Source organism: Vidua chalybeata, chromosome 3 (assembly GCF_026979565.1).
Source record: "Vidua chalybeata isolate OUT-0048 chromosome 3, bVidCha1 merged haplotype, whole genome shotgun sequence".
In the NCBI taxonomy this organism is placed as follows: Eukaryota; Metazoa; Chordata; class Aves; order Passeriformes; family Viduidae; genus Vidua; species Vidua chalybeata.
In genome coordinates this window covers 67,906,769-67,921,002 of record NC_071532.1, presented here as the reverse complement: position 1 = coordinate 67,921,002, position 14,234 = coordinate 67,906,769, and the positions used below count along the sequence as shown (strand labels likewise).

The following is a 14,234-nucleotide window of genomic DNA, read 5'->3' as shown; positions in this document are numbered from 1 at the left end:
AAAAAACCAACAAACAACTCACTAGAGTTATATCTGCTGCTTTAATGAAAATAAATTACCTGCAGGGAATCCCATTACACTGAAAATGCGGTCTAGCTGATCGTGATGAAAAGGATTACTTGTTTTGATGTCCTCCTGGCGACAGTGAAATATAGGTTCTGAAGTCAATAGTTCGGCAAATATGCAGCCAATTGCCCAAATATCTACAAAAGAAGGGGGATAACTAATGAAAATTTGCTGTACTCAACTGCTCTGGTTTTTGTTTCTACACAATTTCTCAACCTGTATAACCACAGTAAGATGAAATGCTCCACATTTAAAAACAATGCATTAACATAATACATTAAAAAGGGTAAAATCTGGAGATATGTTTTCTATAAACCAAAATTAAACTCTCGAAAGCCAATTTTTGTACAGTGTCAGTCCAGCACTTATCATACTCACAGTTATGTCAGAAACCTACACAATATTTGCTTACAACATAGCTTAAAGGGGATTCAGTTGACCAAAGATTATCCCTCACAAAGACACGTTTAAATAATACTTCTAACACATATTTCAGAACAATTCCAAACAGATAATTGATAACCAAATAAATACTAAAGAGAAGATTAATAGCTCATATGTTTAACCAAATGGTGCAAGCTAGTTAAAATGAGGGGAAAAAAAGATTCTAATTTCAATCAAGTGTAAGAAGATTGAGTACCAAACTTTGAAAAAATTAAAATTCTACTTGACAACTGACTCCCACAGCAATACTTTAACTGTGTCATCTACATCTCATGAACATAAAGAAAACAACAGCATGATATTTGACAGTTGGACTTGATGATCTTAGACATTTTTTCTACCTTAATGATTCTATATACTGAAAGGAAAAAAACCTTTCTATTTCATAAAATTCTCATTAATATGCTTTTTTAGAGTAAATCTATTGTGGACCAAAACATTAATTTACAAGAGAATAGTTTTTCAGATAACATGTATGTGTTCTAGTTACTGCTCATTACCATCCATCTTTGTATTCTGTATGACCCAAAAGGTTTACTATGCATCTTAATGTGAATTTGCCAGTGAGAAAAAGCTTGTTACCAGCTGAAAAAAAAAAAACCAAACAAAAAAAAAACCAAACAAAAACAAACAACAAAAAAAAACAAACAAACAAAAAAAAAAAAAAAAAAAAAAAAAAAAAAAAAACAACCACCAAAAATTATTTAAGGATTTGCTACACTGATAAATATATGTCTGGGATACAACTTTGGAAAAGGTGTTGAGATCAGATTAATAATAAGCATAGTCTGCTGAATACAAGAGTGTGGAGATTTGTGTAGTAATTGAAGTTAAATTGGATGACTCTAGAAAAACTTTATTTTTTTCTAATTTAATAGAATAAAACAAAAAGAAATTTAACTTTAATGTATGAGTCTAAGAGATACAAAATTATTTAACCAGAGTTTAGTTTATTGGATTCAGAGTAAAGAAAACACCCAGAAAAGTCTCTTGGTTGTTGCTCCAAACCCCACTTGCTGTCAATGGTGGTGTTTGCTGCCTATGAGACACAGGGTGTCCTTAAGAAAAAGCACTGCTCCCCTTATGTAGGAAAGAAAGAAATGAGCCATCACATTCTATTTGTCAAAACTGGTCAGCTCCATTTCCATCATGTTACAGGTGTGGAGCTTGAGGTGTCCCAATATAGAACCCTTTCTTCCAACCTCCCTTACAGGAAAATCTGATAACATTTCAGACTTTACAGTTTTGACAGGGTGTAACTTGCTCTGTGCATTACATCACATTCTCGAGGTTTTATCTTCCTTTGATTTTCCTATTAGCCTTATCTGCATGAAAACAAGATCTGTAGCTGTTGAGATTTTATCTACTCAAGCAACTAATGCAGCATATTAATCACAATTGCTGCCTGGGTAATAGGCATAAATTATCTACTCCAGAATTGAAATTACTTATTAATTGAAGAATGGAATCTTCATTTAACAGTACCTATTCACTCATTTTCATATGATAGCAAATCCTTTTGGAGATGGCTTATCTAGAGGCCAAAAGAGTCGCAGCTCTCTTAGTTTTCATGGCTTTCCACACTGCTCTCTGTGCATCACATTGTGAGGGAGAGGCCAGGCCACTCCTCATTATTACATTTATAACTGTTCTATCCAGACTGACCTTTTCCTTTTAATGAAAAAAACAGGGTAAAATCTAGTAATCTAGTATTCTCCCTGACAGCAAAGAGGAACTGAGAAATCTCCCTGATGTGACACAGCAAACTTCAAATTTCCTTCTTTTTCCTTCATCACCTGCACTGTGTGAGAGAAGAGCCACTATACAGCATACAGAGAGTGCATTTTAAACCCTCTGAGAATTCAGAAAGACAAACATTGTACCAACTGGATGTTACATCTGCATAAACACTGGAAACTCCCAAGATGGTGTTATAATTTTCTGTGGGATGGCATTATTGGACAAGTCAAACATGAGACTACTTTAACTTTGATCAATTGTTATATTCTCTAGAAGTTCACATGCTGGGGTTCAACCCTTTATGTTTCTTGCCAGATATTCTTCATCTCTGAAGAACTAATATAAAGTAACCCAAAAGACTTTGCACAGAAAACCTGAAGTTTTAATTTATGTAAGAAAATATTAAATATATGGAAAAGGCCTTGCAGCCATGTAGCTCATGGAGGTCAGGGTCTTCTTTTCATGAACCTTTTATGTAACCTGATCTTGAACACATCTTTGGCTTATTTTGATACCATTCACAGTTAATGACTTTCTGCCAAGGTTAGTTAGTCCTTTTGTTTGTTTCTTCTAAAAAACATTCATAATTTGCAATAATAATGTACCAGGTGTGGCACTTCTTCTAGCAGGAATGCTTCATTAAATTCTGCTAAGTTTAAACACTTCATAGATACAAGCAATCTTAATGGGTATTTATCTCTTACACTGTTCACAGTAGTCAACCAAATACAAATTTTAGGTCTAACTATGGGAAAAGAGTCCTTGTCTAGTGCACCATTTAAGGTTTTCCATTTATGACTCTTAAAATTAATTATTATTACATCTACTTCAAATATATTCAAAGTAAATATCTACTACTCCTCAGTAGTGGGCACTGACAGAGCAAACCTTAAAACACACAAGTAGTATTTTTCAAGTACAGTGTATTATTATTCTAATGTGAATCATCTGCCTCACTAAAGGAGCTTCTTATAATGTTATTTAAATTTTAATTAAAAATAAAACCTTTTTTAAAAGCAAGCACCAAAATAAGTGACAAAAATTATCCAACAATTAATTCTCTCCTCTCCCCTCTACTAATGATCAAGACAGTGAGTGGCCTCATTGCTCCTGAGCCAAAGCTTAAACTCCTGAAGGTATCCATTTTTTATGTCCCCGACCACTGAAAACTGGGACACAAAGGTCCTACAGATTTGAACTGGGTACTAAATGTTTTCACATCTTGGGAGGAAATGCTTTCCCATCTTGATGTCTTGGGAGGATGCTAATAAGTTTACAGAGTAACACAACCATTCCTGTAAAGATGGTTCTGTTTCCTACAGGCTCTTCTACTGTCATTAGGCTTCAGGACTGATCCGTGGTGAAAGGTTTTTACTGTCTGTTGGGCTGTGCTGTTTTGTTGATGTTCTCTTCCACCCCCAAGACTTACAGAGTCCTCACTTTCCCCAAGTTTACACTGGACCCCAGTGCAAGCCAAATTTGCTCCCAGGCTCTGAAAAGAGGGGTAGGAGTGACTCTTACCCACACAACTTCCTCAGGTTCCATTCAAATGTGTTCTCCACTGAAATATCCTTCCACTATGACAACACTTCTCAAGTACTATATAATTGTATGAAAAGAAATAAACCCCAGCCTTTTATGGATGGGCACTTGTGATTGGTAAACAGACTTCCTATATAAATGCCTGTGTGCACAGATTATTAAAATATTTGTATGGCTGTCTATGTCCCAGTTTTAAAAGCTGGGACTCTAATAGTTTTATAGGTCAGCTGAGAAAATCCTGCATGTCCTGCTCTACTTTAGTACTGTAGCCAAGAAGCAAGAACAAAGGGATGCTGTTTCAATGATAGGGCTGATTAAGCAGACAAATGCTCGTGTATTCTTTCATTTCTGTGGAACAATAATCTCATTTCTGTATTTGTTCCAGTATCTTGGAAATATTCTTTAAGAATAGTATGACCGCTTCAGACAATAGGACAATTTATTAAGCAATAGCCTTGACTCATAAAAGGAAACATCTTTTCCCATGCATATTAAGCAAAACTTTTCACTGAACACAAGACAGAATCCAAGATTAAATACATCATAATTCTTAACTATATCCAAGAAAAGAAATGAAGAAATGATCTATTAGTCTCATAGAATTCTTTAATAAAATTACCTTAAAGAAAGCATGTGACAGGCTTTTCAAGGGGAAGCAAAAAATGGTGTCAGTGGATTAAGGGTCAGAAATTTGCTTTCACTCTGATGTTAGGAAATGTTGACCAATTTTTAACAAACAGCATCTCAACAGACCTTGACTGAAGAATAACTTACACTGTAAAGCCACAAAGAGGCCTGTGCTGCAGACAGAAACAACACCTCCCACTAATCCAAGGGATGTTCACAGCCAGCCAACCATGTATCTAAGAACAATGTTTTATTTCAAAAGTGCATCATCTTCTGTGCTATGATATAATGTCAAGATAATTGAAAATTTTAACTGCAACCATACTAACTTGAATTTATCATGAAATGCACCATTCTTACTTTTCTTTTTACCTCTTTGCCTTCATCCTAGCATTTTAAACTAAGCTGCCTTATTCTCATTTTTGCACTAACAATATAATTAATTCTAATTAATACAACTCTAAAAATTTTAAAGAATCTTGACAGAAATTCTGAGTTTACTTAAATCAATTGTTATTTTCTGCAGTGCTTTAATGGGCCAGGCTTTCAAAATTCTCTCTTAACAGAGGTATTCAAGGCTGTCAAAATACTTTCTTTTCCCACTTAAATTTCTACTCCTCAGTATATGATTAAATGAAGATCCTGGATTATATGACTTCACACTTCTGCTATGCATTAGATACATTATCTAGCTTGCAACATTACACTAAAATTACTGTGCTAAGCTTGACAACACAGGTACAATAGATTTAATACAGGGAGTGGCAACAAATTCAGAGGCCCTAAGTAGTCTTTTCATGCAGCAAAAATATTATTTCAAACAGCAAAATCCTGTAAAAGAAACTTAATCCTTAATTTACAGAACTTCACATCCAATAATTTGGAAATTCCAGGTTTACGGTTCTATATGAAACCTTGTATTTAAAATGTGCAGATTCCTGAAGACAGGAATCATCAAGGTTGATATCTTACCAACAATTGTAACCCCAGAGCACAAGAATTTGACTTTTTCCAGCAACTAAACCTTCACCAACATTATATTGCTTTTGCAAGGACTGTCTTCTCAAAGACTCCTCTCCCCCCTCAACCCATGAATCCTATATACCACATTGTCATCAGCAATTCTTTAACTCCTCACTTGTGTCTCCAAGACTACTGCTGCATAAACCAGATGATCTACTATATTAGCTAGCTGTAGAGCTGCTAACTTCCTCAGGAGCATAGAGTGATGGTTGCATGAATGCAGAATAGAGTGACAGTTCCATCTTCTTCCTCCTCTCAGTTCTTCCAGAATCTGGGGTTGCTACAGCCTCAGCTGGTGTCATTTCAGGGCAATGAATTAAGTCAGTGGGACAAGCACTTAGTTCTGGCATGGAAAGGGTGTGACAGTCTTGCTTCTTCCCTAATCCTAAATATTTAGATGGTTGGAGATGGCAGAGGAACATTATGACAACTCCATCACCTCCAAGACTTAGTAAGAAACATACTGGTACTTTTGTTTCAGCAACAGCCATGCTTATACCTCCAAGGGTCCGAGAGGTACCCTGGCAAGCTTCGTGGAAACAAGGGAAAAAAGAAAAATGGCCTTTCAGTGACAAATCTTCAAAAGTCTGAGGAATGTAACAGGTGACAAAAGGCAGCTTTGTAGCTTCAGGGCTACTTCTCGCTACCAAATATCAAACTGTAGCAAGTAAAGAAGTATGAAAACTGATTGCAAAGGTCATGAATCTCTCTTATACTGCAAAGTATTAGGCAAGTCTAATACAGAAATTGTTACCATTTCCTCCTATAATGATGACAGAACTAAAAACAGGCAAGATTAGACACTGTTAGGTAAAATAGTATTTACAAAACTTTTCAGGAAATATGCACAGCTCTGCATTTCATAAAATCATATGGAAAAAATTACTGACAGTAGCAAATAAGAAAGCAGTTCATATTCTTTGAAAGAAAAATATACTTTTTTTTTCTAATTAAATGCAAAATATTTTAATAAGACAGCTTATTTTGTAGACAGTGGAACTTTTTGCAGGTTAACTCCATACTAACTAAAGAGGAACAGTGAGTTTTTTTTATCTGTTGTGTGCTCTCACTTGGCTTGTGTCTTTAACTATTACAACTTTTTAATAGATCCAACATGTCAAAACCTTCAGAGCCAACACAAGGTGAGCAAAACCTGTGCTATCTGGTAGATTGAGTTATAACAAGGAACATCTGTGAAGAATATTTTCTTGGACTGTTCCAATTCACAAGCCATGACAGTTTTTTCTAGAAGTTATCAAAGCTTTTGATGCCTACTTTATTTCAGTCAACGGAGAGGAATGCACATGAAGAAACCTTGCCTCCCAGACAGTACCACTGGAGAAGCTTCTTTGTCCTTCCAAACAGAGTGTTTTACTTTACAATATCTTAACATGTCTGTTACTAAGGTTTTCAGCCTTACAACTATTTCTAGTAGGGCACTGACAATAATTCCGACGTAATTATAAGCAACTCAATTGGATAATACATGAAACAAACTGGTGTGAAGAGTAATTCTGCTGTCAATCACAGTTATTGACAAGAAGTCAACTTATGAGGCAATCACACCTGTCCTGAAAACCAGTCATTCTACTCAATCAGTGCTGTAATGTTGAAAGTTTCAGTTGATAATTGCTGAAGTAATTATGCTTGATGATCAAACTGAAGGCTCAGCTAAAACAACTCCTCTGCACCAGAAGTATGCATCTTGTTAGGATAGTAGGCACTTGGTTTTCAGCCAAAATCAACTTTTAGGAGCCAACTTTTCAGATTTGGTAGCAAAAAGTGCACATTAAAAGCTACTCATTACTGCACAGTATAGTGAGGGTAATGTGTTTATGGAACCAACTTTCATGAGAAAAATTCCTGTCTTACTTCCCTAAGTAATCTTTCTTTTAAAAAAATCTTAAATCGTTTTTTTAACTGAGTTCATGGCATATGTTGCTCAGGAAGATTAGAGAATCAACATGCAGCTGCAAAGCTCATCTGCCTGGTAAAGGGCAAAGTCAGTGAGATACGAGGGAAGAAAAAGCTTGTCCATGTGAGTGCTCATGGTTATTAACAGTTTGGAAGAACACAAAGCTAATACTTGGAGGGAAAAGTTAGAAGGAAAAAAGACATGAAACTAAAATTATGACCAGTATAGAGGCTTTTTGGCCCACAAATCATTAACAACTCTTGATGCACATGGGATTAAGTGTAGGCAGATTTTTAAAGGCACCTCTTGCTCAAAAGTGGGTTTTTATCTCAGAGGTATTGCTATAGAGGATATTCTGCCTTCTGAGTATTTTTATATTATTTTTCCTGCTCTAAAATAAGCCATATACAGTTAAGTCTTAGTAATAACCATGCAGCAGCAAATCTGTCAAATTACTAAACAAAATGGCAAAAGCATCCAGTACATCCCTTCGTAAGTGCTGCAAGGGGAGAGAGTAATAAGAAAAGAAAAAGTAGTCTGTGACCACATGTGGAAGTTTACAGGTTAATTTACCAAGCAATCCAAATCAGGACAATTAGCATATTGTAGTTGTGTTGAAGATTTAGTGGTTTTGTTTTTCTTTTCTTTCCTTTTTGTTTTTAATGACCAGAATGTGTAAATTTCTCAAGTTAATTGATAAGAGACATCTCAGGTTCTCAGACAAATAATCCATTCACTGAGTTAACAAAAACAATTTACAACATACTTGTACTGGAGTTCCCTATTATCCTTAACTGACTTTATCTTCAGGACAATACCATTAAGTAGTGTCCTCATTTTATAGATAATGAAACAACACTTGGGATGGAATAAATTAAATGTGGCCAACTACCTTAGGACTGAATCAGTATTTAAAGCCAAGTCTTTTGAGACCCAGCTTACGGTCCTAAGAAATGAAACTTAGTCTGCCTGACATTACAGTATGTCCATTGGTTTTATACCAGCAGGGACAGGTCAGACCCACAGCACCGTTCTCATCCTTCTGACTATTAAACTACTACACACCTCTCAGACTCTTCAGAGTTGACAATGACCACCAGCTGATTTCCAGACTTAACATGTTTGAGAAGCAAGAGTAATAGAGGAGTTAGAAGAAGGAAGGAACTAGAGCACAAAACAGTTAATATGTTAAAGTGTGCAACAATCCTGTAGACGATATTCCGTGAGTTGCTGTCAGCATCCCAAGCTTCCCAAAATACTAATATATCTTTAGAAAGTTTTAATTACTTGATCTAGTATTCCTTTATATAACTTTACATTTCTTAGATTGTTGTAGTAGAAAATGCTTTCTATTTTTTAATAAAAGAAGCAGCTTGTATAGTATTTTAGACATATTTTGCTATTTTAGAGAGCAAGAAGAAAAAACAACAGTAAATCATCTAGTACCTGCAATAACTAGATAAGAGAGCAACAATTAATCCTTGGTATTAAAATATTTTGCCTCTCAGAAAAAACATAAGAACAACTTTGATAATCAAAATTAAGAAAGTTTACCACATGCCAAAACAAGTTTACTACAAAATATCATCTGAATCCAATTACCCCTCATGTAGTATAACATTTCCCAGGGCATGAACAAGGCTCCTTTCTTGGTGCAGCCTGAAATTTTCTTTTCAGTTTGCATAAATGAATATTTTCCAAAGCTCTCTAATTTAGTTTATTTTTCTAGTTTTTCCACAACTCCTTCTTCAAATCACAGCCTCTCACAAACAAGAATGTGGATTCCTATGCAGCAATCAAATGCTGGTTATGGATTTGTTGTTCTTAATTATTTCTCACGGAGGCTTAAAAGCAGTCTCCCTGCTCCTGCGGCTCCACAGACGACAGGTGGGAACCTCCTCTTACATTTTTCCTCAAGAGTTTTCAATCTTCTGGCTGAACCCACCTGTAATTTCTGGTTTACCAGATTTTCCAGATAGGTCTTATTTTTTTTCCTTCCAACCCTCCCAGAAGATGAGACCAAAAGAGCTTTGGGCATCAGTCCAAGATTTCCAGAGGCCCCACAGGCTGGCCAGCATGCCAACAATCTGTGCATGCACAGTAGGGACATCTGATGCACTCGGAATGTGTGGGACTCACTGCATAGGCAATATGGAACACATATGCACATATTTCCATCCTAAATCCTACATAATACATCCCACATATTTCCCTCTTTTTTATTCCTGCATGAGGTCAAATGGAATTGTTGAAACTCTGACAGATCCCAGCATTTGTTAAAAATTCATTCCTTCTGATACACCACATATTTTCCTGTGTCATTTGCTTTCAAAGGCATTTTGATATCTGCTTATACCTTTCACACATTTCCAGCTTCCATAACTGCATGCTACTCTGGAAATAGAATGAGGTGACAGTGTACTACCCAGGCTTTGAATTACAGTTTCTCTACATCTAAGTCTCATTTGGGCTGCTAAATGCAGTTGCCACACAGCCATTTCTGACATTTCTGCTGATCTATAATTTAGACAAGTGCAAAAAGGTACCTAAGAAATGGAGATTTCTCAGGTTTCCAGATTTATTTTTTCACTATAAACAAGCCCATCCTTTTTTTGGTTCAGGACAGTGTTTTAGCCTTGCTTAATGGGTGGCTGAATGATCACTTTAAAGAATTCTCTTGTGAATAAAATCCAAACCATCTAAAATACTATAAGTCATCTGCCATTTATCAAACATAAAGCTATTGCTTTAATTAAGGCAAGTGGTAAAGAGAGGTAAGATAACATGCTTGTTTGATAGCACCGATAACTATACAAGCTGCAGCTTGATAAAAACAAGTCATAATTATGTTATTACCTTGATATGCTACATGATGCCTCAGAATGAATCATATTGGAGACTGCCACATGCTTTCTTAAAAACCTATGATGAAAGAGTTTTTACTATTTGCTTTACCTACTAAAACATTCTTTTCTAATCTGATGTTCCCAGAGTGAAACAAACACACTCTGATTAATGTCTCCTTTCAAGCTCAAAGTCAACTTAACTTTTCTTTCATTTTACCACAGTAATTTCCTTTAGTTTCCTTAAAATTAAACTGTAGAAGTCTTTGCTCATACATGAAAGGAGCACTCTAACTTGCCACTTACTTCAACCTTGCTTCTTAAGTATTTTGAGCATAAAGACATTTTCTGTGGTACTGGACATTCTAGTTGTTCAGTAATTTTTATTAAACTTTCCATGATCGCAAGCAATTTACATTTTTGTAGCTACTTGGTTTCACCTGAAGCTTGTTCAAGTTACTTTTATTTGCAGGTTTTACATCTTTGCTAAAGTATTAAGACCTGATGAACACAGAGAAACATTCTGTTTTTGAATTTTGATGCTGAAAATGCAGGAAACCTTCACAGGCAATAGTGAATTTAGTACAAATTCATATTGCAGTAATGGAATAGAGAATGAACTTTGGTTTCTACAACACCATTCTCCCAATTTGCATTCATCTGGTAAGTTAGTTACTTGTAACTATGGTAACAGGTATTACATGTGAAACTTCTATTAACAAGTAGGGCTTACATTACAAATATTCACAATTCAGGAAATAAAATATTACTCTCCATGAAACCATAACATGGGCTTTTTATTATCCTTTTAACATGGAGAAGGCAAAAGCTATTTCTGTTTTTCAGCAACAGTATTTTCCTGATTTCTACATCTCTCTAAAACATGATGTTATATAGAGGATGAACAACTATCTGTTCTGCAAGGAAATCAATTAAAAGTAGAATATTAAATTAGTAGGAAGAGACAAACTAAATAAAGGACAAATACCACTGAAAAGTCACCCCTAAAATAATAAAATATACTTATGTATTGTTTTGTGTAATATATAGCACTTTCTAAACAGATTGTATTTACTCCAAATTTCCATCAAAGGTAAACCCTTAAAATGTAACTAAGATCAGGTCCAGAAATCAAAGACAAAAATCCTGAACAAGTCAAAAGTCAAATTCTAATTTCAGTCTTTGATCTTGTATGAGAATTATTTACATGCAAGCATGCACCCCTAAAGGCTTTATTACAAGAATAAAACCTAATTTGACACTATAGTAGACAGTGTCCAGGATATTTTGAATACACTGCTAATAATTAAATTTTATGTGAAACAAAGATAAGGAAAAGAGTATTACATGTAGAATACAAAAATACATTTAAAATTAAGTAAAATCAAGATAAAGTCTAAAAATCTAAGCAAACAACTGAATCATGTAGCAATTCTTGGACAATGTTAGGACATTGCAGAAGAGAACTGATGACAATTTCGTAGTAAATTCAAACAACAATATTTCTCACTATGACAAAACCGATAGAGAAAACTCTGCTTTTAGCCTTATCTTAGTTGTATTTACTAATCAATAAAAGTTATGTATTATCCAAAAGACATGGGAAAATAGCTATGGAAAACAAGTAGCTACACTAAATAATTTTTTTCCCATAATTTGCTGTATCTAATCACCTTTCTTCAAAATTATTGTTTTCAACTTAAAAGCAATTAAATGAGAATCTTAATTTCTGAGTTTTAACTAAAAGCAACACTTTAGACTTCCTGAGAATTATGTAATATTAAGAGATATTAAAATTGTATTTCTGGCACAGAGACTTAAGAGAAAGTTTTAAGAGTTGCCAAAAACATTAGCATTCGAATTAAACTCTCACTAGCACGCTTAGGTCATGAAAATGGCCTTTTTTAAGTGCACATAGTGCTAGAAGCAAAACACAAGTCTGGACTCAATGAACTGCATGAACATCATCACTACTGTCATTTTGTTACTTCTCTTTGCCTTAAAGCTGCATTTACATAGATCAGCTCCATGTACCTTTTTTCTTTTCTCTTCTCTTCAATCACATGCTCCTCTAACCCTTCAGTCAGCCTACAAATCTCAACTTGCAATTCTCCTTGTTTTCATTTCCGTGTTTTTTATTTTGCTGCCCAAACAGTTTTGAGTGCCCTCAGCACTCACACTGCATGCCAGGTACTATGTAACCATTCACACCCCTCCTGGGTGACTCACTGGTGTGATACAAGAAATAAAAGCCTCAGAAATAATAAACTACTAGCAAAACCAGATCTCTCCAAAGTACCATCGTCCCCTCAAGTTTCATAGGAACTTCTTGCCTGTGTTTCAGTATAGACTAGAGATCCCTCAGGGCAAGAACCAAGTTATTTATGATATAATTAAACAAACAACAGCATTATACTAATTCACCCTTCAAAGAGATACTCTGAGATAGTGGTACATATCACTCACCCAAATCTCCAAACAATAAGCCATCTATCAAAACCAGGTAGCTGTCAGTTGAGGTAACTTCCCTATACCATACATGCAGGTCACTCAGTAATCTCGTCCATTCACAGCAGTGTTTTCCACTGTGAACACAGGGCAATTTAAGCATCTAATTTGCAGGTGTTTGAGGCAATCCTGTCAGTGTTTTCTTTAAAACACTTCAGCAAACACAGACTTAGTAGTTAGCAGCCCAGTCTGCACAGTGGGAGATGCAAAGCAGGCCCTAAGAGTCTGTTCCTGCCACCATGGGATTGTGCTAGAACCATGCAGGGGACAGGGGCATTACAAAGCTCCACTGCAGCAGATCCCCTGGGATGCCTCTGTCTCAGGTGAGGTAGAGCTCCAGAGGGAGGGTGCTGCCACGCAGGAGTCAGTCTGCAGAGTGACACTGGGAGAGACACTCTGGCTGGGGCACTGGGACTCCAGCAAAAGGAGCTGTGAGAGGAGGTGAACAGACCATGGGGCATCATGGAGAACAAACAGAACATAAACAGGGTCACTTCAGGGATGCTGAAAAGATGTCTAGTGGACTTACGGGTAAATTATATGTGTCATCCATCAGATCTGCTGCTGCGGAAGCAGGAAGAACCTGGTTGAGGATAATCAATGGCAGCCTTGGCGGTAACAACCATGAAACAGTAGAGTAGCAAAGGCAAGAAGCAGAGGTAACCAGAATGGTTAGAAGCTGGAGAACCTGCTCCAGGACAGGATAATGAGGCACGTGGGCTTGTTCAGACTGAAGTGGAATCTATGAGCAGCCTCACCAGAACCTACACAGAGGTGACCACGATGATGGAGCTAGGCCCTTACAATGGCATACAACAGGAGAGCCAGCATAAACCAAAACAAAAAGTTGTAACTAAGTATAAAAAAAAATCTTTGCTACTAGGATGATTTTGCAGGGGAACAGGTGAGAGGGTGTGAAATCTTTGTTCTTAGAAGTTTCCAAGATGTAGCTGAACAGACCAGGCAGAATTTATAGTGGGCACTGTTTTGAACAGAAGGATGAACAAGAAACTTCCCAGGGTCCCTTTTGACCTGACTGAATCTGTCTGCAGTTATTATTTTTCTTTGGACCAGTTTTTTGGTTTTGAAATGGATCAGATTTTCCTCAATTCTGATACTTCAGCTTTTGCTGCAGAGCTCTCCTAGAGTACACAAATGAATTCCTGCACTGGAGGAATCCAAATGGAAGTGGAAAAGCAATAAAGAAATGGGAAGCACACGTCTACATCAAAAAATCAGGTGTCAGTTCATTCATTCTCCAAATCTTTTGCTGTATATGGTAGTTGAAGAAACAACACACCATGAGCCTTAAAAGTATTGGTCCACCCAAGAGAACACTCAAACTGTGATGCCAGTACAACACAGTATTTTGCAACTCTCTGAACAAAGGCCCACAGAGCATCTCCAAAAACTTCTGCAACAGAAAAATGCCTGCCAAGAAAGCCACCTCTGTACTCATAGGAATGATTTAACACTATTAACAGAGGGTCACTGTTTCCTTTGCAGTTCAATATATAAACCAATCA

The 14,234-nt window shown here is 36.2% G+C and overlaps 1 protein-coding gene across 3 annotated transcripts in view; it reads right to left on the bottom strand.

Moving 5' to 3' along the window:
* The window catches only part of CDK19 (cyclin dependent kinase 19), a 120,872-nt gene that overhangs the window by 19,067 nt on the left and 87,571 nt on the right, over positions 1-14,234 (bottom strand). For all 3 annotated transcript variants that reach the window (XM_053938556.1, XM_053938555.1, XM_053938557.1), the window contains one exon: positions 60-203. In XM_053938556.1, coding sequence (XP_053794531.1) covers positions 60-203 — 144 coding nt within the window. The remainder of the gene's footprint in view (positions 1-59; positions 204-14,234) is intronic.